The 25,670-nt window shown below is 45.8% G+C and overlaps 1 protein-coding gene across 5 annotated transcripts in view; it reads left to right on the top strand.

Annotated features, from left to right (window-relative positions):
• The window catches only part of LOC147099964 (A-kinase anchor protein 13-like), a 482,784-nt gene that overhangs the window by 396,319 nt on the left and 60,795 nt on the right, over positions 1-25,670 (top strand). For all 5 annotated transcript variants that reach the window (XM_085968506.1, XM_085968508.1, XM_085968507.1 and 2 more), the window contains one exon: positions 2,236-2,386. In XM_085968506.1, coding sequence (XP_085824632.1) covers positions 2,236-2,386 — 151 coding nt within the window. The remainder of the gene's footprint in view (positions 1-2,235; positions 2,387-25,670) is intronic.

Raw genomic sequence — 25,670 nt, 5'->3', positions numbered from 1 at the left:
TATCCGGACTCGAGGGCACAAGTGCTAGACCTTCTAGCTCTGTACATCAGACTGCTTTGATACTGTCTGATACTAGGTATCTCTCGGCAACCTAGAAACTCTGACCATCATGACAGTCACTTGAAAATCAGCCAGTTAAAGAGTTTATATTGAAGTTTACATCCTTTTGATTTCTTTCCTGTCATTTCTATTTAAGCAATTAGTCTTAATAACTGCACTGGACAGGAATGACTCTTAGTGGAGTTACTGAGGCCAACAGAATGAGGAACATATAAAGATTATATTGACCAATGCCAATTCAACTCACTTACTTTCAGAATCAGTAAATGCTCCGGGGCGGAAAAAAAACATTTTGAAACTGTTAAGATTAAAGAGCTCTGCTTACTTCTCTACAGTAGTATCCTACTCGAATCCATCCTTTCACAAGGCCTCAAAACTGGAACTCGATACTTCTTTGAATCTTCCCTCTCTCGTAAAATCTTCAAGCTTTTTAAAGTCAAAGTTTGGCACCACATAGCCACTACTCCTGACTTCCTTAGTCTACTTTCCCACATTGGTTGTGTCCAATCCTCTGGACCTTGGGCCTTCACCTGGGCTTCTCAATATTAAAACCGTGTAAACCAGGTGCAAATCCCAAGGGCTTCGCCCAACACCTAATGACTTGCATTCGCTCATGTAGAGGTTATGTTCCTGGACTCGTAGTCCAGTTCCCTGGACTAATGCTCCAGAGAAAGTTGAGATCAATTCCCACCATGATGGCTTGAGGGTTTAAATTCAGTTTAAAAAGTCTTGAGTATCAGTAAACGTGACCATGCAGAGTTCTGACGAAGGGTTTCGACCCGAAACGTTGACTCTGTTTCTCTCTCCACGGATGTTACCTGGCCTGCTGAGTTTTTCCAGCGTTTTCTGTTGTTACTTCGGATTTCCAGCATCCGCAGTATTTTGCTATCGTGACCATGAAGCTGTTGGATTGTCACAAAAACCCCAATGGTTCAGTAATGCCCTTTTAGGGAAGGAAACTTGCCGTCCTTACCCGTTCTGGCCTATATCAGATTCAGATTAGATTTATTTGCCATATGTAACAAGTACAATGGAATGCTTGTTCCCCGTAGGGACGCGTCAGCTATACGTACAGCGCCGCGTTCAGAGTCAATACAATGGCTTCCTGTGGCAGTGGGAGCACGATGTCCCTCAGCCGCTCCGTCCTCCTCTTCACCGCGGCCTCCTCCTCACTGTTGCCGGCTCCACGTGCGGTGGCCTGCTTCTCCCGCTCTGGCCACCATGCCCGGCTCCCCTCCTCCCATCCGGACTGCGAGTTACCCGAAATGGAGCTGCCGGCCGACATGCTGCAGCGTGTCGTGAGTCTGCTGCTGCTGCTCGTTGCGCTGCGTTCCTCTGCCCGACTCGCCGAACACATCGTCGGGATGTGAATGCTCCAATGCGGCTTCCTCTTCACCGTCGCCGGCTCCACGGCCCGGGGCCTACTTCTCTCTCTTCACGGGTCGGCCTCTGGCCGCCATGCTCGGCTCCCCTCCTCCCAGTCGGAATTCCTTCCCGCCGAGGAGCTGCCGGCCGATGTGCTCCAGCGGGTCAGCTTGGCTGCTGTTGCTGCTCACCGTGCTGCGCTGCCTCTGCCCGACACGCCGAGACTCCAGTCGCACACCCAACGTGGTTGACTCTTAAACTGCCCTCAGAAGTAGCCCAGCAATTGTGGTAACGAGGAATGGGCAGTAAATGTCGGCCGTGCCAACATCCTGAGAAGGAATTTTTGAAAAACTTGGGGATTTTAACTGTTTAATGGCTACTTAAGACTTCTCGGTGGGCAATTTTATGCCAATGACCCACAGGGACGATTGTAACAGTTAGCACTGACGGGGAATACTGTCACGAAACACGTCACTGATGGAGATATCACAGGAACCAGAGATACCTTGAAAATATCTCAATGTCTCTTAATCTCTCCTGCTTTCTATCCTATCACTGACCTTCCCTTTTGTTCTTTCATCCCCCTCCCCCTTTTCCCAGCCCCTAAACTTGCTTTCCATTTCCTGCTTTTTTCCAGTTCTGACGAAAGGTCATCGACCTGAAACGTTAACTCTTGTTTCTTTCTCCACGGATGCTGCCTGGCCTGCTGAGTATTTCCAGCATTTTCTGTTGTTATGAATTTCTACTGTTGTGGAAAATGTAAAAATTGATTTTTGCTTGTGTCACTGAAGTTTCTCCTTCCTTTTTTAGGAGAAAGAAAAATCAAAAGAGAAAGAAGTAAAAGATAAGGACAAGAAAACTGTAAACGGGCATATTTTCACAGCGATCTTAGCGTATGGCCCACCACAATGTCACCAGTGCAACAAAGCTATTACCAGCCGAGAGGCGTACCACTGTACCAGTAAGTACCTGGCCTGCAGTTTGTTTGAGTCTTGGTGTAAGTAATTAATCTGATTTGTACATTACATGACGCTGTTGTTTCCATGACATGTCTCCGGTCCTTCAGGCCGATGACATCGCATTTCAGTGTTGTCCCTGTTAAATATAGTGGCAACATTTTCATATAGCATCCAAGTGTATCATCATAGATGGTTGAGTCTTAAATTTGAATTTAAAAATTCTCATCCTTCCTTTCAAATCCCTCCATGGCCTCGCCCCCTTCCCTATCTCTGCAGCTTCCTACAACCCTCCGAGATCTCTGCGCTCCTCCAATTCTCGACTCTCGCGCATCCCCCGATTTTTAATCGCTCCACCATTGGCGGCCGTGCCTTCAGCTGCCGAGGCCCTAAGCTCTGAACGTCACTCCGCTAAATCTCTCCACCTTTTAAGATGCTCCTTAAAACCTACCTCTTTAACCAAGCTTTTGCTCAGCTGTCCTAGTTCTCCTTAGGTGTCCATTTCTGTTTGATAACGTTCCTGTGAAGCACCTTGGGATGTTTTACTATGTTAAAGGTTCTATATAAATGCAAGTTTTGTTGTAGAGAGAAGAAAACGGGAAATAGAAGTGATGGGGGCTCGAGTCCAGGTCTATCGTTGTAAAAGGTCCCATGGCGCTATTTCAGAGAAGAGCAGGGGAGTTATCCCCAGTCTCCGCGTTTCCTACATTACAACAGTGACAACACTACAAAAGCACTTCATTGGCTGTAAAGCGCTTTGGGACGTCCTGAGGTTGTGAATGGCGCTATAGAAATGCAAGTCTTTTTTTCTTCATCATTGAGTTTTCCCACCAAACGTACAGAACTCTCTGACTCTCAAAGTACGTGGAGACAAGTATTCTGCATTGTGCCAGTGTATTGAGCTGTGACCTAAGACTGTAAATGTTCTGTACGGCACAGTACAGTACACTGCTCTCATTCAATCCTGTTTTAGCATCTTTACTAAAATTAACTTTTAATGCAAGATATAAATAGCGGATAAGCCTGAAAACCCATGGGATCTCTCTTTCTTTCCACACATGGTACTGACTGCAACCAAGGCAGTAACTCGTCCAGCTGATACAAATTTAGTCCCAGAGATATTGTGACTTTTAATAAAGCTGGTGTCATTGGCTGCCAGTTCTGGTTTGTATGTGTGTATGTAGTAGTTGTATAGTGTACACAAGATACTTTAACCCCTCTTCCCGCCAGTGTATGTATAAGGTGCACAGAGTATATCCTCTCTCCCCGGACTCTCTGTATATGGAGTATAACCTCCCCTCCCCAACGTGCATACTGTACACTAGGCCTTTTGTACCCTCCCCACCACGATGTATACTGCGCATTTGGTATTCTGTGCTCCCCCAACCCCCCCCCCCCCACCCTGTATTCATACTGCAAATGGGGTATTTTAGACCCGCCCCTTCCCCCATATTGATTCTGTGCACTAGATGTTTATACTTTCGCTAGTTTCTGAAAGTGTTTCCTAGTTTATTCTTGTTTCTTGAACTTCGTTTCTGTAGTTTTTCACAGAGTTAGCAGTTCATTTTGCGTTAGCAGTTTCGATATTTCACAATAGCCACCTCACGCTGACATTGGCACTGATCTGTTTCACAAGTTACATAGAAACATAGAAGATAGGAGCAGGAGTCGGCCATTCAGCCCCTCGAGCCTGCTCCGCCATTTAATGAGATCTTGGCTGATCATCCAAATTCAGTACCCTGTCCCTGCTTTCTCCCCATATCCCTTGATCCCTATAGCCTTAAGAAATATATCTAACTCCTTCTTGAATATATTTAATAGGTTGGCCTCAACTGCCTTGTGTGGTAGAGAATTCCATATGTTCACCACTCTCTGGGTGAAGAAATTCCTCCTCATCTCAGTCCTAAATGGCTTACCCCTTATCCTTAGACTCTGACCCCTGGTTCTGGACTCCCCCGCCATCGGGAACATCCTTCTGTATCTAGTCTGTCTAGTCCTGTTAGAATTTTATAAGTTTCAACGAGACCCCCTCTCATTCTTCTAAACTCCAGCGAAGTTGATAACTGATCAGGACGTTCTTTCTGTGACACGTGGGAAAGACAATTTGGGGACGGGGGTACGTCGGGAGAATTGCATCCCAGACACTAGCAAGGCTCGGGGGGGCGCGTGGCAGTGGTGATAAACCCGAGCGCGTGTAGGATCTGAATCCTTGATGTAGAGAGGAGAGCCGTCTTCACTGCTGCTCTGACACAACTTCTGAGCAGGACGAAGCACATAAACTTTGTGCGGAGTCTTTTCTTCTGATCTGTTATGGAAAGATAGTCTAGGGAGCGATAAGGATGCTATAACTGGTAAACAGATACGTTTATTACAGAATGGTATAACGCGAATCCAGAAGGAGATGATTAAAGAGTAGAAAGTTGAGGAGGTTTAAGCAAGGTTTAAATGGAACCAGTATGCTTTCATTGTTTTACATACTCTCTTTGTTCCGCCTCTCCCAGTTTGTGGTTTTCGTTTCCTATTTATATGCCTGTGTCACTCACAGTTGTGGCATAACAAATTTGAACACTTTAAAGTAACAGCAAGATGCGAAGATAGGTTTGTGAAAGAATTACAAAGGTGCCACCCGTCCTTGCCAGCCTGCTATTCTCCGTCCTCCATAACTGGTGTTAGAACCTTCAGCCATCGCACTCCGACACTCTCGATAACTTCTTCCTAAAGCCTTGGCTCTTTCCATTTCTCCCCACGTTAAAATCGTTCTCTTCGACCGTCCCTACAGTCATCAATCACCCTTGACTGATGCTGCTGTCTAGCTGCTGGCCTTTGGCGCGGTTTTGACTCCTGTTTGGCTTATTTAGTCGATCTCCGTCGCCCCTCTACGGTGAGAGTTTTGTTGAGGTTGATTCTGATTTTTGGGATGAAAGTGCGACTGTGATCCTCGCAGGGACAAGGTGGATGAATTCTGGACCTCCTCCTCTGTAGTGGTCATTTGGTTGGCCTGAGCAGTGTGTGGTTTTTGTGGCAATGGCCCCAGCTTGAAGCCTTGATTGTGAAATGTGCAATGGGTGATTCAGTTCCTTTTTCCTGTGGTGTACACATGTCTCTAATTTTGTTTGGGGCTTTGCGGAGCTCTTGGTTCCATGTTGATATGTCCACTTGTTCCTGCAGTCAAGGTTCAGATGCACAGATTGGGTGCAGGAGGACTTTACAAACCACAAGTCTGTCATCTATAAAAACAACTCTATTACATAGCATGTCTTTCTTGTATTCTGTTCCCCTCCAATTTTCTCTTTACTTTCCCCTCTCCAGCACAGGCCGGGGATGTCGGTCACCTCCCAATCCCCCGGTCAAGTGTGTGAGGTTTTCTGGTCTTCGTTATTTTAATGGCCCAATGCCTGCACAGTTCAGGGCAGCCTGATTTCTCCGAGGAATCCTAAAAGAGACATCAGGCCCCTTATTAACAAATGCACGGGACCTAAGGCCTGTTTTAGGCGCTCGTCCCAGAACACCGCTACCACTCGTTAACCTATACAACAACAACTCGTATTTATATAGCGCCTTTAACGTAGTAAAACGTTCCAAGGTGCTGTACAGGAGTATTTTAAGACAAAACATTTGACACCGATCCCCATAAGGATAAATTAGGGCAGGTGACCAAAAGCTTGGTCAAAGAGGTAGGTTTTAAGGAGCGTCTTAAAGGAGGAGCGAGAGGTAGCGAGGTGGACAGGTTTAGGCAGGGAAATCCAGAGCTTAGGGCCCAGGCAACAGAAGGCACGGCCACCAAAGGTTGAGCTATTATAATCAGGAATGCTCAAGAGGGCAGAATTAGAGGAGCGCAGATATCTCCGGGGGGGCGTGGTTGTGGGGCTCAAGGAGATTACAGAGATAGGGAGGGGCGAGTCCATGGAGGGATTTGAAAACAAGGATGAGAATTTTGAAATCGAGGCGCTGCTTAACCGGGAGCCAATGTAGGTCAGCGAGCACAGGGGAGATGGGCGAACGGGACTTGGTGCGAGTTAGGACACGGGCAGCTGAGTTTTGGATGACCTCAAGTTTACGTAGAGTGGAATGTGGGTGGCCAGTCAGGAGTGCATTGGAATAGTCAAGTCTAGAGGTAACAAAGGCATGGATGAGGGTTTCAGCAGTGGATGAGCTAAGGCAAAGGCAGAGACGGGCGATGTTCGAGGTTGAAGTAGGCGGTCTTTGTTATGCTGCGGATATGTGGTCGGAAGCTCATTTCAGGGTCAAATATGACACCAAGGTTGCGAACAGTGTGGTTCAGCCTCAGACAGATGTCAGGGAGAGGGATGGAGTCAGTGGCTCGGGAACGGAGTTTGTGGCGGGGACCGAAAACAATGGCTTCAGTCTTCCCAATATTTAATTGGAGAAAATTTTTGCTTAACCAGAATTGTATGTCAGACAAGCAGTCTGACAAGTTAGACACCGTGGAGGGGTCGAGAGAAGTGGTAGTGAGGTAGAGCTGGGTGTTGTCAGCGTACATGTGGAAACTGATGCTGTGTTTTCGGATGGTGTCTTAAAGGGGCAACATGTAGATGAGAAACAGAAGGGGGGGCCAATGATAGATCCTTGGGGGACACCAGAGGTAACGATGTGGGAGCAGGAAGAGAAGCAGTTGCAGGTGATTCTCTGGTTACGATTAGATAGATAAGAATGGGACCAGGCGAGTGCAGTCCTACCCAGCTGGATGACGGTGGAGAGGCGTTGGAGAAGGATGGAGTGGTCAACCGTGTCAACGGCTGCAGACAAGTCAAGAAGGACGAGGAGGGATAGTTTAATTTGTCACAGTCGCAAAGGATGTCATTTGTGACTTTGATGAGAGCCATTTCAGTACTGTGGCAAGGGCGGAAACCTGATTGGAGGGATTCAGACATGGAATTGTGGGAAAGATAGGCACGGATTTGGGAGGCGACAACACGTTCAAGGACAATTCACCAGTAAGAGTCGATATCTTCAGAGGAGCAGAGGAGAAAATAATGAAAGCATGGAGGAATCAGGATGAAGATCTAATGGATGTTAGAGCATCGTGTGTGCCTGTAATTGTCCCCATTCAAACTAAATACTGTACTTTTTTTTAAGTGCATTGATTTTGGTTATACTTCTGTCCAGTACTTGTGTACGTAATTTGTTGTTGTGTGGAGCTCGTGACACATTATCCCAATCACATGGGACACATTCAGTGCCAAAGCAGTGAATGCCTCCTTCGTTTAGCTCTCCACCGCAGCTGTTTAACCACAAGAAGCAAGGACTTCAGGCCAGCTCCAGTCTGTGGGCTTCTCAATGGCTGTTCTGCTGGATGAGACATAGCGAGGATATGTCCCGGACCATGCTCTCTGCTCCTTTGATTCCGGATTACCACTTGACTCCCCTACTCCCTTCACTGCACTTTCAGAAGCTAAATCTTTAGTCACTGGCCATTGGAACTCCCTCTAATCATACTTTCAGTCCCCCCCACGCCCCCCCCCCCACCCCTTAATCTTTTCCCACCTCCTACCCCGCATCTTCCTCTCCCCCTTGGAAAGTGCTCTGAGATATTGTTCAGCCAGAAGGGGCACTTTATAAATGGTGCTTTGCCCCTTTGGTTGGTTTAGTGTAGAGCTTTACTTATGGTGTGAGAACTGGGGGGAAAATCACCTGCCTGAGTGACCAAAATAAGTGTTGCACCTATGTGGAAGTAGATGTGATTTCTGTACGTTTCTCTAATGCCCCTGAACTGCCCCTGCTTCTGTCTATTCGGCCTCCCAACAGACCTAAGAGGAGCCAGCTTCACACTGTGGCGTTAAAAAGTGAGATTGGGTAAGTGGAGTTGAGGTACAGATCCTCAATGCGCAGTGCATGCAGGAAACCGGCACTTCCATTGGGCCTATGGGTGAGTACCCCGTGCGTACTCACCCGTGGAGACCCGAATTTCTGGGCCAACGTTTCAGGTCTGTGGCCCTTCATCAGAACTCACTTCTGAAACGGTTTTACCCTGTAATAGCGGCGAGCACTGACCACCTCGCTGTTCTAAGTACAGTAAAAATCCGGGCCAATGTTTGTGTCACTCTTCACCTTTTGACCTTTAGTGTGCTGATGACTATGTTTTCTGCTTGCAATTAAGGGCCAGTTTGTCAGTTTATGGCTAGGTTCGGGGGGCAGGGGGGGGGGCTGGCGATGATGGCTTGGAGACGTCTTGAATTTCAGAAGCATTGTCCCTGCGCTGAATTCATTCTTTTGATTGAATTTGTTTTCTTTTTGCAGCCCTACTAAAAACTCGATTCAAGAATTATGGGCTAGATAAGCGGATACCACACAAATGCCTACTATGCAAGATGACTTTATACAAAATCCCAGCCTCAAAATGCCACAAACAACAAAGTCACCAAGCATCTTGTTACTCAATCTGGTCAGGACCATGAACTGTATCAATGGGCTGGATTTTACTTACCGAGACGAGTTGGGGATGGGACTGCTGCCTTCGGGGTTCTAGTCCCGCCCCCAGCGACGTCTGACGCACAGGCGCTATTTTCTCCTGATTGGTCTTGTTAAGCCCCGCCCTGCGGGCTTGCCGGCCAATTAAGGGAAAGCCGGTGTCAGATGACGTCAGTTGATGATGCTTCATCTGCCGGCTTTCTTAAAGGCATATGAACCATAAATTTTTGACAGATGATTTAAGAGTGTTTGACAGCATTGAGGTGCTGTCGAACACTGACAATCACTGTACAAAGGTGAGCCCTTTCACCCAGGCTCTCCAATGACTCTCTCCTTAGGATAAAACAGATGGCAGCTGCAGGTGAGGTTACAGAAGCGATCTGTCACTTCTCCCAATGAGATGAGGCCACACAAACACTTCAGTGCTTGTCACCTACAGAAAAATCTAAATACATTAAAAATGACTTTCCCAACATTTCCTTACCAGTGTCCCATTGCATCCTTCACAACCACTTCTGCAGCTGTCATCTATACACCAACATTACAACAGACCCACAGCACGCCTCACTTACCCGGGCGGGGTTCCCCGACGTCAGGAAGCCCGCAGCAGAAGTCTCAAAATGGGAAAAAGCCTCTTAGCTGTCTGTTAACTACCTGTTAACAGGCAGGTAAGTGGCTATAATCCTCTTCCCGCCGCAAATCGGGGACCCGACTCCCAGGAAAATTGTATGGAGACGGGTTGGGAGCGGGTACGGGACCCGCTCCCATTCTTTTTGACTTCCCCAGCAGTCCCGCCTCCTCAGGGCTGGTAAAATCCAGCCCAATGTGTCTCCGATAACCATCCATCCAGTTGTGAACCAGACGGTAGAGTTTCAGGAATGGGTGTCCAGTAATTCCAACTGAATACCAGACACAACAGTTTGGCTTTTGAAAGCTGCCTCTTTTTTTTTTAAAAAGAGTAGATATGTGAGCAGACCTATTTTTCTAATTTGCAGAGTTTTTTGTTTTGTGCGCCCACCCAAGTCTGGTTTTAGGCAACACTCGGCCATCCTAGTCAGGTTGCGAAGGAGATAAGTTGGCAGAAAATTGGAATAAACTTTCCATTTTCAGTAAGTTTTGTCGAACAAGGCATCAAAATTCCATCATTACGTCAAAAGTTCAAGGGTCAGATTAGTAGCTGAGGATTCATAATGTTACTAAACATCTTCTGTAGAATTACCATGACTCAAGTCTAGTCATCATATTCTTTGGCGTTTAGTGTTACAGCGTCACTTGAAGTTCCACATTGTCTGTGTTTAGTCTGCACAGCAGCAATTCTGAGTAGGAGTGGGAAGGCTGGGCTCTCTGTTTTGTTTCAAAGTCTTGAATTGTTTTGAAATAAGTTTTATAATTTGTGTGTGTGTGTGTAATTGTGGAGTTTGAACTTTCTCGTGCGGGAGCGATCATATTTTTGAAGAGGGAAGATTTTTCTATTACTGAGCAAAGTGATAAGGCCCCACAGTGCAGGGCACCACAAGAGTAGGGAGGAGGCAAGATTAAATAGAGTAGTTGTTAAGTAACACCAACTCCAGAGTTGTGAAAGCTGTGGATTGTGAAAGGAAGGGAAGGCTGAGGGAGGGACGGAGCAAGGTTCTGGAAAAGAATACGTTGGGAGTACTTGATAGATTTTGATTTTCAACACAATGAAGGTACAGGGCAGAATCATTTGCAGCTTAGAAGCAAGAGAGGAAAGCTTAGAGTAACAAAGACAATCATACTATTGACTAAACAGAGAGGGACAGGAAAGGTTGTGACCGAGGCAGAGAGAGAAATAGGAGGTTGGAGATTTTTTTTTTTTAATTTGTTACCGTCCTCTTTGGACATTGCCTTTGGTGCAGTAATTCATAATTGGTGGTCAGGTTATTTAATGTATATTAATCTTGGCCAATTCTATCAGTCATTTCTAGACAACAACAATGTTCTATCTAAGCACATTGTACAAAACTTTAGATTTTTATATTGGTTCACTGTAATAAAAAAAAATGTTTTACATCCGTAATTATCAAGCTGACCTATGCGTCAGCTTGGTTCAGTTGATTGGACTCTTGCCCGTGAGATGGAAGGTTGTGGTTTTGCGCTCCACTGCGGGATGTGAGCACATAATCTCAGCTGACAGCCCATCGCCAAAGGCGCCGTCCTCCAGGTGAGACATTAAATCAAGGGGCCAGTCTGTCGGTTCAGGTGGGTGGTGAAAGATTCCTTGGCACTATTCGGGAAAAAAAAATAGTCGGGAGCTCTCCTGGCCAACATTCCTCTTTCAAGCTGCACCATCTGATTTGTTACAAAAGCAAAATACTGCGGAGGTTGGAAATCTGAAATTTAAAAAAAACAGCAAACACTGGGAATACTCAGCAGGTCAGGCAGCATTGGTGGAGAGAGAAACAGAGTTAACGTTTCAGGTCTGGGACCCTTCGTCAGATGTACCATCTGATTGTTGTTTGAGGGACATGGCTCGTGGCGAGAATGGCTGCCACAGATCCAAAGGTGTGAAGCTTTGAGATGTTTTGATGATAGAATTCGGTGCTTTTATTATTTATGTTTTATATTTTTAAATAACATAAAACCTGATGGTTTTCTTTACAATTGTGAAATTACCAATTTTCAATTCTATTAACTATAATAACCCTGACTTCATGATGTAAATAGATTTGTGATAATTGAATCGTTGGAGCTGGTTCTTGGTTAGAGTGCTACTCCCATTTTAAAATGGGCTGGGTTAGTGGAATAATAACTGAATCATTTTGGAGGATTTTTGGCCCCGCTCTTCCCCCTCCCCAGTTCATCTTGTCTGGTGACGTGTCCAATCCCGTTATCACCCAACATGCCCTTGGCAGCGAGAGTCACTGGATAGTGATCAGGAATGGGAACCCTCCCTCATGTTTTCTCATGGTCCCTAGCCTGGTAAGCTGAGGTTAACTGTAGCGACCCTGCCACCTCGCCAGCTGAGACCCACTAACTGAGCAGGAACTGTTTTTTTTTTTTAATTCGTTCATAGGATGTGGGCGTCGCTGGCAATGTCAGCATTTATTGGCCATTCCGAATTGCCCTTCAGAAGATGGTGAGCCACCTTCTTGAAACACAGAGGGCCATTAAGAGTCAACCACATTACATAGAAGATAGGAGCAGGAGTAGGCCATTCGGCCCCTCGAGCCTGCTCTGCCATTTAATGAGATCATGGCTGATCATCCAAATTCAGTACCCTGTCCCTGCTTTCTCCCCATATCCCTTGATCCCTTTAGCCTTAAGAAATATATCCAACTCCTTCTTGAATATATTTAATGAATTGGCCTCAACTGCCTTCTGTGGCAGAGAATTCCACAGGTTCACCACTCTCTGGGTGAAGAAATTCCTCCTCATCTCTGTCCTAAATGGCTTACCCCTTATCTTTAGACTGTGACCCCTGGTTCTGGACTCCCCCGCCATCGGGAACATCCTTCCTGCATCTAGTCTGTCTAGTCCTGTGGGTCTGGACTCACATATAGGCCAGACCGGGTAAGGACATTAGTGAACCAGATGGGTTTTTACGACAATCCGGCAGTTTCCACGGTCACCATTACTGATACTAGCTCTTTATTCCAACTTAATTAATTAATTGAATTTAAATTTCCCAGCTGCCGTGGTGGGTTTTGAACTCATGTCTCTGGATCATTAGTCCAGGCCTCTGGATTACTAGTCCAGTAACATAACCACAATGCTACTGTTCCCCGTCCCTATGTAATGTGTGTAGTCTGTGGCAGTTTGGAAAGAGAAAGAAGAATTGGAAAGAAGAAAGAACTTACATTTTCATAGTACTCGGGACATTCCAAAGTGCTTTACCACCAATGAATTAGTTTCGAAGTGCAATCACTGTTGTTATCCAGACAAGTGCTGCGACCAGTTTTGCGCACAGCTAAGTTGCAGCAACAGCTAGGGTTAGCTGGCTAATCTGTTTCTGGCGGTGTTGATGGAGGGAGGAGTGTTGGCCAAGACACCAGAGCCTCCTAATGCCCTTTCAATAATAATATGGGACCTCTTACATCCATCTTTGGCTTTAGTGAAGGTTTTTGATTTAAGCTGCTGCTTTTCATGTGCTTGGACTGTCCTCAGCTGGCTTGCACGGAGATGAGGATGTGCACACTGCAGCTGATCAGTGCTGCGGGGTAGCTATAGAAATGGCAGGAACCACAAAAGGGTTAGTTGTTAGTTATTTGCAACGTTGTGCTTTAAATGGAGAAGTTGCCTAGTTCCTTGTTAAAATCGAGCCGAATACTGGTGCTTCTTACAAAAGTTTCAGTATCTGTTATCCTATGGTTAGTTTCAGCTCCGTTTCTTTTCTTTATACTGTTTTTGTGTGACACACTTGGCTCATTGAAGTGAGCAATGCGTGTTGTTGCATACATTACAACAGTGACTACACTTAAAAAAAAAAAAAGTACTTCATTGGCTGTAAAGCGCTTTGGGACGTCCGGTTGTTGTTAAAGGCGCTACATAAATGCAAGGCTTGCTTTCTTTGTGGAATGGACACTTATCGCGTAGTTCGATGGCAGAGTAAAGCTCCCTCTCCTCTGCCCCACTCTCGGAAGAGTGCCCTCTACTACACACCAGCAGTCTTGTGGCCAAATTAGAGGGACAGCTTGCTGCTGTGGCCAGATGCCCACTGAGAGTTTTTTTTTAAACTGACCAAATTCGAATAGAAATTTTGCAGTTGGTAGGCAAAGGAGACTTTCATCACGTTAGTCTGGACTGGCTTGGAACCCAAGTCACAGAGGTGAAAGGACAGTGTCTGACCCACTGCACCACCCAGTCCCCTAGTTTTAGGTCTGTTTCTATGATGGCTACAGTCTGTAACTTCGACTCTATAGAAATACACAGAAGTTACAACATGGAAATTCGGCTCAACCAGTCTGTGTCGGCATTTACCCTCCACGCGAGCAAATAGTTCTATTCCTGTTTACCCACCCTCTTCCCAGATCCCTTCAATCCCTTTTCTTTCATCCACCTGTCCAATCTAATCTTGAGTGTTGACATCGTTTCTGCCTCAGCCACTAACCCTGGATGTAACTTCCACATCCTCACAAAAAAGTCTCCTCTTTTTTCTAAATCTGTTACATTTAATCTTGTATCTATGGCCCCTTGTTCTTGACACCTCGACTCCTAGAAGCAGCCTGCATCTATCTAACCTGTCCCATCCTTTCATAATTTGAAACACTTTACATATCATCCCGTAATCTGCGTTGTTCTAATTGAAAAAAGACCCAACTTTTCAAGTCTTCCTGTGCATCCGTAGTTCCTCATACCAGGCAGCATCCCAGTGAATCTGCATTGTCCCATATCTAAAGCCTCCGTATCCTTCCGATTGTGTGGAGCCCAATGCTCCTACCCCAGGTCCTATGAAGGTTTTATATAATATTGACTATCAATAAATGTATAAAAATTTTGAAATGGACCCCACACACTTCAGGTATTGCATATGTAGATTTCAGTGTCATGCTTACAAAGGTGTTTCTTCAACGGGGGGGGGGGGGGGAAACAATCTACAAAACTGAGAGAGATAGATTTTTGGACTCTAGGGGAATCAAGGGATATGGGGATTGGGCGGGAAAGTAGAGTTGAGATCGAAGATCAGCAATGATCTTATTGAATGGCGGAGCAGGCTCGAGGGGCCGTGTGGCCAACTCCTGCTCCTAATTCTTATGTCATTATGTACAAGGGCACTGCCACAGTAACAGAAAAACTCATTGACCTCATGACTCAATGTATCGAAGATTAGTCTCGACCTTAGACCTAGTGACCTTAAAGGGACACGCCTGTTTTCTGCAAAAATAAAGATTAAAGCTTGATTTTATCTATATCAATCCAGCTCTTTTGAAAGACCTGGACAGAATGTACTTTTACACTCCTTTTGACCTGCAAGAAAGCCAATTGGGAGTTGTGGCTTCCCAAGTAGCCTTACTGTAAAGAAAGAAAAGAATGAAAGACTTGCATTTCTATATCACCTTTCACGACCACCGGATGTCCCAAAGTGCTTTACAGCCAATGAAGTACTTTTTGAAGTGTAGTCACTGTTGTAATGTGGGAAACATGGCAGCCAATTTGCGCACAGCAAGCTCCCACTAACAGCAATGTGATAATGACCAGATCATCTGTTTCAGTGATGTTGATTGAGGGATAAATATTGGCCCCAGGACACCGGGGAGAACTCCCCTGCTCTTCTTTGAAATAGCACCATGGGATCTTTTACGTCCATACAAGAGGGCAGAGGGGGCACCCCCGACAGTGCAGCACTCCCTCAGTACTGCACTGGGAGTGTCAACCTAGATTTTTGCGCTCAAATCTCTGGAGTGGGACTTGAACCCACAACCTTCTGACTTAGAAGCGAGAGTGCTGCCCACTGAGCCACAGCTGACACTCCAATAAATGCAGGAGATCATCAATATATGTATAGGTTTAGGGAGGATTGCCAGATAACACAGTGGTGAGAATACTTTTAAACTGATGGGGAATGATCATTAACTGCATTTCTATTGCTGCAAAGAAAACAGACGGGACTTCCCATGGCAGGCTTAGTAAATCCAGCGAGTTTACTTTGGGGCTTCCTTTCCCACATGACAGGAGCTGATGGTATAATCATGCCGCTTAACCCAATATAACAGCAGCCATCGTGTCCTGGGGTGGGGTGGGAGCTGGGAATGCGGAGTGTTTGAGGTTTTTGATGGTTTTCAGCCTGATGAATAATCTGTGGAACACTTTGCAATAACACAAACTGGGCCAGAGGGATTGAGGCAGGCAGGGGGGGGGGAAAGGTTGACTATGCCAGAGCAATTAAGAGCAAGACAGATTGCCTGCCGAGGAGTGATTTTGTTTGAAATGCTGAGTTGAATCAAGAAACTGGGAAGTGTATACTTTCTGGAAAAAAAAAATTGCATGCGAGAAGACACTTTAAAAAAAAAAAAAATATGACTCATGGAGTGTGGGACATGAGCAAAGTGAAAAATATCAACTGGAGGTGTGCTGTCCTGTTGTAACACTTCAACCGGCACACTTCAGTGCAAAGCACCAAGTTGACCAGGGTATTTTTTAATGGGTTTTGTTTTGACTCAGCTTGCAATGTTTAAGGCTTGGCCTGTAATGTTGATGTTTCCCTGCCGAATAGGCCTCTAAAATGAATAGTGCATGAAGCAGGACAAGCGATGTCTGCTCAAAGTCATCATTGCTTGTTATCTACTCTATGGGAAGCCCGGGTACCGGAGGTAGAATATTTGTGATTTTGAACAGTCTCCTATTTTAACGCTGAGTTCAGCTGCTGCTCTGTAGTCGTGGGGTCCAGTGAATTACAGGCGACTGATGATGGTCTGTCCTACAGGAGTCACCCCCCCACCCCCCTTCAAAATTGCAAGCGTGACAATTAGGCCTTGCTTCATTTCACTTTGACAGATTCGAGTTTTATATAAATGCAGAGTGGCGATAGACTGGAGAGGCTGGGCTTGCTCTCCTCGGAGCAGAGAAGGTTGAGAGGCGATTTGATAGAGGTGCTCAAAATCATGAGGAGGTCTAGACAGAGTAGATAGAGAGAAACTGTTCCCATTGGCGGAAGGGTCGAGAACCAGAGGACACAGATTTAAGGTGATTGGCAGAAGATCCAAAGGCGACATGAGGAAAAACTTTTTTACGCAGCGAGTGGTTAGGATCTGGATTGCGCTGCCTGAAAGAGTGGTGGAGGCAGACTCGATCGCGGCTTTCAAAAGGGATGTTGGATAAGTACCTGAAGGAAAAAAAATTGCAGGGCTATGGGGAAAGGGCGGGGGAGTGGGACTAGCTGAAGTGCTCTTGCAGAGAGTCGGCATGGCCTTGAAGGGCCGAATGGCCTCCTACTGTGCTGTTATGATGCTGTATACGAACGAGAGCTTAGGGTTGGATGATCAACTTTGTTCCATGGCTGTAGGCACTTTCCCTTTTATTTTTGCTAAGGGTGTATCTTGATTTTCCATATTAGATCGCCTATATATTGTTTTTACTGTTGAAGGAATTCTTGGCTTTATATAGCACATTTTCTTCTTTCTCGGAAATGTCTGAAGCTGCTTCACATATAAGGAATGATTTAAAATGCTGTGATTATTGTTACTTTTGGCAAACACAGCAACCGTTTTTGCACGCAGAATCCGCCAAGCGGCAGTGAGATAAATGACCAGTTGAACTGTTCTGGGCGGTGGTTGAGGGAGGAATGTTGGCCAGGACAGCTGCAGTTGTACAGGCCCTTGGTGAGACCACACCTTGAGTATTGTGTGCAGTTTTGTTTGCCTTATCTGAGGAAGGATGTTCTTGCCATGGAGGGAGTGCAGCGAAGATTCACCAGACTGATACCTGGAATGGCAGGAATGCCATATGAGGAGAGATTGGGTCAATTAGGCTTATATTCGCTAGAGTTTAGAAGAATGAGAGGGGATCTCATTGAAACTTATAAAATTCTAACAGGACTAGACAGACTAGATGCAGGAAGGATGTTCCCGATGGCGGGGGAGTCCAGAACCAGGGGTCACAGTCTAAGGATAAGGGGCAAGCCATTTAGGACTGAGATGAGGAGGAATTTCTTCCACCAGAGAGTGGTGAACCTGTGGAATTCTCTACCACAAAAGGCATTTGAGGCCAATTCATTAAATATATTCAAGAAGGAGTTAGATATATTTCTTAAGGCTAAAGGGATCAAGGGATATGGGGAGAAAGCAGGGACCGGGTACTGAATTTGGATGATCAGCCATGATCTCATTAAATGGCGGAGCAGGCTCAAGGGTCCGAATGGCCTACTCCTGCTCCTATCTTCTATGTTTCTATGACACCAGGAGAGCCCTTGGCTCTTCGTCGAATTGTGCCGCGGGATCCTTAAAATGCACCTGAACAAGTGGAATGGGCAGACCATGCCGTTGTCTTAAAATCTAACCCGAAGCATCGCCCCTCGAACAATACTGCCCACAAATGTCGGCCTAAATTTTAAATGGTTTCCTTTGGGATTGAGTGAAATGATTGGTTTCAGCCGGCTTGTTATAGAATTCCCTTAACTGTGAAGGAACATTTTGAGAACATGAAAAAACAAATGCTGTGGAATACTCTATTCAAATTCCTCTCCCAGTGCCTGTGGGAAGCAATATATTTGCTTTATTAATTTAAATTAAAAGTGGGCAACAGAGAGCACATTTTGGGTCTCCTTCCCTCCATAGCTCCACTGGTGATGTCACTGATGGGTCAAAGCCCAGCGCACCCACCCCCCGAGTGTAATTGTTCATTTTAATGGCGTCACAACTTTTGAACCGATCTGGGAACCAATCCAAATCTGCCCCCGGCCAGGAAAACATGCTGAAGGAAACCAAAACCCATTGACTTCTTGGGTGAATCCTGGGGTAGCTTCTCGCGCAAGGTGCGACAACCCCAGCTTCTCCAGTCTCTCCACATAGCTGAAGTCCCTCACCCCTGGTACCAGTCCAGTAAATCTCCTCTGCACCCTCTCCAAGGCCTTGACGTCCTTCCTGAAGTGTGGCGCCCAGAATTGAACACAATACAGGAAACTCTTTTTTATCCGGCACCGACGGGACCGGCGTGGTGACGGTTTATCAACAAGTCCGGATTACAGAGAGGTATAGTTAAAAGGTACGAGAGCTCCGTACACAGCAACAAATCCAGGCTTCCCTGTTGCTTAGCAACAGCTGCAAGAACCCCGGCCGCAGACCAAGTGTCCCTGTTGCTTAGCAACAAGTGCAGGAACCCCGATTACACAGCCAAGAATCAAGAAACGGCCACTAATATGAAGAAAAACTTAACTGAACCTACTCCTGAATTTTGCCGGTTAACCGAGATTTCCGGTTGTTTGGGTGCCGGTAAATTGAGAGTTTCCTGTACTCCAGCTGAGGCCTAACCAGTGATTTATAAAGGTTTAACAGAACTTCCTTGCTTTCGGACTCCATGCCTCTATTTATAAAGCTAAAGAATCTGTATTTTTTTGTCCTATCACCTTCAAAGATTTGTGAATATGAACCCCCTTGAAAAGTGTACCATTTAAATTATATTGCCTCTCCTCATTCTTCCTCCCATGGGATATATATGGGGTGGAAAATTCCTTATTGGTGCAACTTTGGTAAAGTTTCCTTTTTCCACCTTAACCTTACACTGTTGGCAGTCTGTGGAGTACTAAAAACTACTTGCCTGTTTTCTGACTCCACAAGGCGGTCATTAAAAGGGAAACTGCAGTGACAGCATAAGTACCAGAAAAATGAGAGCTGGTTATGTTTTTCCATGTTATTATGGTTATTCCAGCAGTCTTTTTTTCCCCCGATTCCTAGCAGTCAGCTGCCATTTGTCTAGGAATAGCACTTAAAATTTCCACTCTTTCCCTACCCACTCTCCGTCCATCACCACCGCCACACTGTACGTCTCCTCTCAGGGCAGTCTTCAGTGTTTTGTTTTCGTAGCAGTGTTGATATGTTGATTGTCGAGGGATCTATAGCCCTTTGTAAGTTCTTGATAGGGTGTCGGGAGTGCAGCAATCAAAGTGTAGACCTGCCGCCTTCAAGTGTGGTCCCCTAGCCGGCCTCTTCCCCTCTCCTCCCCCCCCATAAACTTCAGTTCACCCAAAACTCTGCTGCCCGCATCCTATCCCGTACCAAGCCCTGCTCGCCCATCACTCGCCCTTGCCGACTGACATTGCCTTCCAGTCCCCCAGCGCCTCAAGTTTAAAATGCTCCAAACTTGTTTTTAAATCCCTTGCGGCCTGGCCCCTCCCCATGTCTGTAACCTCCTCCAGCCCTGTGACTCCCCCCGAACCCCCTGACATGAATCAGTCATTCATGAAAGAAAGAAAGACTTATGAAATAATACTGAGCGGCCTATGGGTGGCGCTGTCCAGGGAGAGTATAAATACTCGGGCACGGGCCCAGCTTGCGCAGGACATTCTTAACAGGAACTAGTGAAGGACACAACTAGACCTCCATCTTGTAAAACAGTTAATTAAAGCTTTGTTTAATACTTAGACCAAGTGCCTAGTAGTTTTCTTACGTCGCCCCCTATTGCTCTAACTCTGGCCTCGTCCCCTTTCCTTTGCCCCACCATTGGTGGCTGTGCCTTCAGCCCACGTGCTCTGTAATTCCCTCCCTAAACCCCTCCGGCTCTGCACCTCCTTCTCCTTCTCGGAGAGCCCCCTTAAAACCCAGCTCCTTGACCTAGATTTTGGTCACCCCCTTCCTAATATCTCCTTCACTGGCTCAGCATTAATTTTGTCCCTTGCACCTCTGTGATGCTTTTTTTTTCTACGTTAAAGGGACTATATAACTGCAAGTTGTTGGCTCCCCGCATTTCCTTTGCAGCACACTGCTTGTCCTTATTGGACCCATGGGGGTAGTAGAATGAAGGCCTGCATGTTGCTTCTGACAACTGCTCGAAGAGCCCATGAGAGTTTCCCCTGGTTGGTGCGTCTAGAACCAGGGGTCATAGTCTCAGGATAAGGGGTCAGCCATTTAGGACTGAAATGAGGAGGAATTTCTTCACTCGGAGGGTGGTGAATCTTTGGAATTCTCTACCCCAGAGGGCTGTGGAGGCTCAGTCAGTGAATATATTCAAGACTGAGATCGATAGGTTTTTGGATACTAAGGGAGTCAAAGGATAAGGAGAGAGGGTGGGAAAGTGCAGAAGTTCAGCCATGATCTTATTACATGGCAGAGCAGGCTCGGGGGACCATTAGGCCCACTCCTGTTCCTATTTCTTAAAATCTGGTGGCCTTGAAATCATCAGAATTCACCCCTTTTATATTGTAGGGTGTTATTGGTGTCTGATGTATCATGCTGGTGTGGCCATGACAAATAAGTGAGGCAAAGCTGTCATGAGAGCCTTGAGATTTTGGCCATTCCTCTGTATGCACCCATCACTCACTGAACAAGTTGCATTTATTTGAAAACCCAACTTGACCTTTCAGATAGGTTCCCACATCCTTGCATCTTTGTTTGGTTAGTCTGATCTAAACATCAACCGTTCAAATCGCTGATCAAGGGAGTTAAAAATCGGACAAGACAAAAAAAAATTGCAGAGAAATCAACTGAGAACTTGGAAATATCTCTCTGCGTGCAGCTCATAGTGAAATCATAAACGTGTTTATAAATGCAGAGGAGATGTTCACCGTGAATGTACCAGTTGATTTTTGATGTCTTTCCTCTTTAGAAACAGTGAGCGGGATGGAGAGATGTAACTCTGCTGAAATAATGTAACGGAAGTTTCCTCAGTTGCTCAATGTCCTTTCGATTGCACAAGTCCTTCAGCACTGGCAGCACCTTAGGGAGCTTTACTACACATAGATGTCCACGTCTCTCTGCTCTGTCTTGACCTTGAATTTGTCCAGTGCTTGGATTGAGGCAGGACTCCCCATTCGATCCAATAACATTTACCAAGGTGTTTAATTGGCTCCTGTGCTACGTAATACTGTCCATTCTTTCCAACAAACAAGGAAAAAGAAACCCCCTTTTTGTTCATTTCAAGGTACAGTTCTATGGGCACTGGCAGCCCTCTGCTATCTTCATGTGTTATCATTGGCGAGCTGTTGGACTGTGAAGGGCATCGCAATTGAGATCAATTCTGATCTCGCCTGACTGAATTGTTGCATGCACTTTGCAGCAGGGATCACTGGGTAGGCATTTTCCACTCTCTGGTCTGCGGGGGGTAGGGGAGGGGGTGCTGAGGAAAATGATGGTACATTGACTGCTGCCCCAGCAGAGATCCTTAGTATAAATCAGGGCTGAAATTGTGGCCGCCTTGGTATGTATGGGCTCAGTAGCAGGCTTAACATTGCGTATACTCACTGAGCCATTGTGGTTGGGGGCAATATCTGGGTTCTAAGATGGTGCACTTTTTATCAGAGGTAGTTGTGGTCCCTGTGGATATAAAAAAAACAAGTCTCTTGCATGCTGGAAGATCAAGGTTCAGTCTTTCACTGAATGCAGAAAGCGCGAAAAGGAAGTTGCATTTGTATACCACTTTACCACATTTTTGAGGCCAGCAACCATCCTACATTTGACAATAACAACAGAAAATGCTGGAAAAACTCAGCAGGCCAGGCAACATCCGTGGAGAGAAATTAGAGTCGACGTTTCGGGTCAAAACCCTTTATCAAGACTAAAGAGGCACAGGGAATGAAATAGATTAAGAGGCCAGGCTGGGAGAGAACAAAAGGGAAGAGACATTAAGAGGTATTCAAAACGAGACGAGATGGTGATAGGACCAGTGGAGACAAAAGACAGCTCTAGATTTGACAATGATCTGTTTAATTTTGCTGCTTTTGATTGAAGGAGGGATGTTGGCCGAGATGGCTGAATAATGCCCACGAGCTTTTTAACATTTCATCCGAAGGGTAGCCTCTCCAAACAGTGCAGCAATTCCTCTGTGCGGGAGTGTCAGCCCGGATTACGTGCTCAAGTCCTGGAGTGGAACTTGAACCCACGACCTTCTGACTCGCAGGCGAGAGTGGAACCAACTTGGCTGAGCTGCCACTTTGATATTGGCACAAAATGAAGAAAATATTGAAGGATGTCAAAATGAGGGGCTGGTCTGTCAAAAAGGACCGAACTTGTTGGACATCAGTTCCTAAAAGGTTCCTGACTTTTTATAAACTCCATGGACCTGCCGCAGTTTATGGGGTGAATTTTCAAACTTTTTCTCCCTCCCAAATCTCAAATGAAATGCAACAAAAGCCATTTACTATTTTGTACATGTTCTTAGAATGTGAAGTTACAACTCCATTTAAAGGTTTTTAGCAGCCGGAAATGTTTACTCGTGATCTCTATCTGGTGAGATGTTCAGAAAGATTCTGTCTATTCCACCTTTCTTTTATTAAAAAAAAAAATATATCTTTTTCTGACAGATCTGCAGACATATAGGAAGCTGTAAGCACCTTTTTGTCTTGAATACAAATAGCAAACTGTTCAAAATGGTCACGTTTGAGGAACATTTTAATTGATTCCACACCCTTTGTTTGCTGAAAAGTCTTGGGTTTGTATCATAAGCCGATCGGATTGTGCTCATCGATCAAAGACAAGTAGCTGCAGAAAGTATGAGGGCCCCAAAACATTCTAATGTCACAAGCAGGTGAATGCAGCTACTGAAACTGAGCCCTAACAGTCCAGGGAAAGAGCTCAGGTTTGACCCCTGGTCTGTCCTGACCCAACTGTTCTCCACCAGGGGAAGACACTAGGGAGCGTAACAATTGGCCTCCGAGTCCCTGGACCAGGGAAGTGAGGAATCAGTCAGGGCTGCTGCTGCTCCAGATCGCTATCCATTGACCCTTGGTGGAAAATGTGCATGTGGTCATCAGGTTGACGACCGGATTCAGCTTGACTGTGATCTCCCCCCACCCACTTTACAGGTGGATCCAGTATGACTTGGACAGGTTGGGTGATTGGGCAGAAGCATGGCAGATGCAATATAACGTGGATAAATGTGAGGTTATCCACTTTGGTGTCAAAAACAGGAAGGCAGATTATTATCTGAATGGCAATAGATTGGGAGAAGGGGAAGTGCAATGAGACCTGGGTGTCCTTGTGCACCAGTCGCTGAAGGTAAGCATGCAGGTGCAGCAGGCGGTTAAGAAGGCAAATGGTATGTTGGCCTTCATAGCGAGAGGGATTGAGTACAAGAACAAGGATGTCTTGCTGCAGTTGTACAGGGCCTTGGTGAGACCACAGCTTGAGTATTGTGTGCAGTTTTGGTCGCCTTATCTGAGGAAGGATGTTCTTGCCATGGAGGGAGTGCAGCGAAGATTCACCAGGCTGATACCTGGGATGGCAGGAATGACGTATGAGGAGAGATTGCGTCGATTGGGCTTATACTCGTTGGAGTTTAGAAGAATGAGAGGGGATCTCATTGAAACTTATAACATTCTGACAGGACTGGACAGACTAGATGCAGGAAGGATGTTCCCGATGGCCGGGGAGTCCAGAACCAGTGGTCACAGTCTAAGGATAAGGGGTAAGCCATTTAGGACAGAGATGAGGAGGAATTTCTTCACCCAGAGAGTGGTGAACCTGTGGCATTCTCTACCACAGAAGGCAGTTGAGGCCAATTCATTAAATATATTCAAGGAGTTGGATATATTTCTTAAGGCTAAAGGGATCAAGGGATATGGGGAGAAAGCAGGGACAGGGTACTGAATTTGGATGATCAGCCATGATCTCATTGAATGGCGGAGCAGGCTCGAGGGGCTGAATGGCCTACTCCTTCTCCTATCTTCTATGTTTCTATGGAATAGCCTGCTGTCATTCATGGTCTCTGGGGTCACACTTGTAAGATGTCCACTTGAACTAGTTACCAGAGGATAATGTGTCCATGCAATGGCCCTTCCAGCAAAAGCTGCTGCCATCAGGAGAGAAACTTGGATAAGGGAGGGGGGTCACAGAATTATAAAAATACTCAAATGCTTCCTCCACCACTTCTGAGTACATCTACGTACAAACATCTTTCCAAGTTCTTCAGTTGTCATGTTGCTCTTCACCTCCTCCCTCCCCCCCACAATAATGTAACTTTCAAGTTATTGTGAGCAATAATGCAACAGACCTACCTTGGTTTCTGAAGCCAGTGATCTAATGTCTGGATTCTAATGATGTTTGCAAGTGCTCAAGCTTTACTTGATGCCATTTGATGTTGTTTGAACTCATTGATTGGATTACTGCCCAGTGATTATTCCTAGCATTCTAGATATAAACCACCTGAACTCCTTGATGAGATTATAGCCTGCCAGTCACCCGTAGGTATCCATTGTTCTCCATATACTCGAGCAGTTGAAACTGATTGTCCTCTGCATTTAATTTGATCAGTAGTCAGCTCTCACTCTTGACACCGGCATTAAAATCATGCTAGTCGGAAAACAGAGACTGGCGAATGTTCAGCAACGGAATAGCGAACTTTGCTTTATCTTCAGTTCAGAGCATTTGAGTGAATCTCCACTCTGCATTTTCTTTCATTTATTTGTTTCTTCCTCTGGCGTCTGCCTCGCATCAGTCTAATTGCAAATGACAAGCAAATGACTTCCTAGTGTCCCCCCCCCCCCCGTAGATGTGTATGAATCACTTGGGTCAGCTCCGTCGTTGTAGACGATGTGTCATGCTTTTTGCTCAGCGAGAAAGCCAAAGGAAGAGCTAGGAGTGAGCAAGACTCTATCTCTGTCCATTACGGCGCCTTAATGTAATAATAAACATATATAGGAGATTGACAAAATAGATCCAAGCTAATTGTTCACTGTTGTGAAGGGTTGAATATCAGGGGCACAAATTAAAAATGAGGAAGTTAGGAGTTGGCAGAGCAGCTGGGTGTAACTTTTTCCTCACTCAGAAGAATAATTGAGTTTGTGAAGTTACCAAAACAGGATATTAAAGCAGACGGTATAAACAGGCTCAAGAGAATTGGAATAAAAACAAAGTGCTGGAAATACTCAGCAAGTCAGGCAGCATCTTTGGCGAGAGAAACCGAGTTAATGGCAGAGATTTTGCGGGGGTCAACGGGCGCGACCAGTGGCGGGTCCGGTGGGAAAGTGTTTTTTTCTTCCCCCAGCGGCTGTGAACCCACCGCCATTCGCCTTTCCCAATGTTGGGTCTGTCAGCGCTGAGCAGACCCGACATGCAGCGGCGGGGGAGCCAATTCAGGTAATTGTGACCTTGTTAAGAGATCATTAAGAATACATTTGAGCTCACTTTTTGATTTTACGTGCTCGCCCATGGGGTTCTCGCTACTTGGGGATCATGTCTCTTAAGCTGAGGCAGGAGTTCAGTGACCATTGAATCAGCTGTTGAGTTGACAGCTTCAAATGTACAGTAAAAGCTCCCA

This window comes from Somniosus microcephalus, chromosome 27 (assembly GCF_052327205.1).
Source record: "Somniosus microcephalus isolate GS21.2 chromosome 27, FLI_Smic_1.0, whole genome shotgun sequence".
NCBI classification, from domain to species: domain Eukaryota; kingdom Metazoa; phylum Chordata; class Chondrichthyes; order Squaliformes; family Somniosidae; genus Somniosus; species Somniosus microcephalus.
The sequence above is the reverse complement of the archived record's forward strand: the minus strand, read 5'-3'. Positions and strand labels throughout refer to the sequence as shown.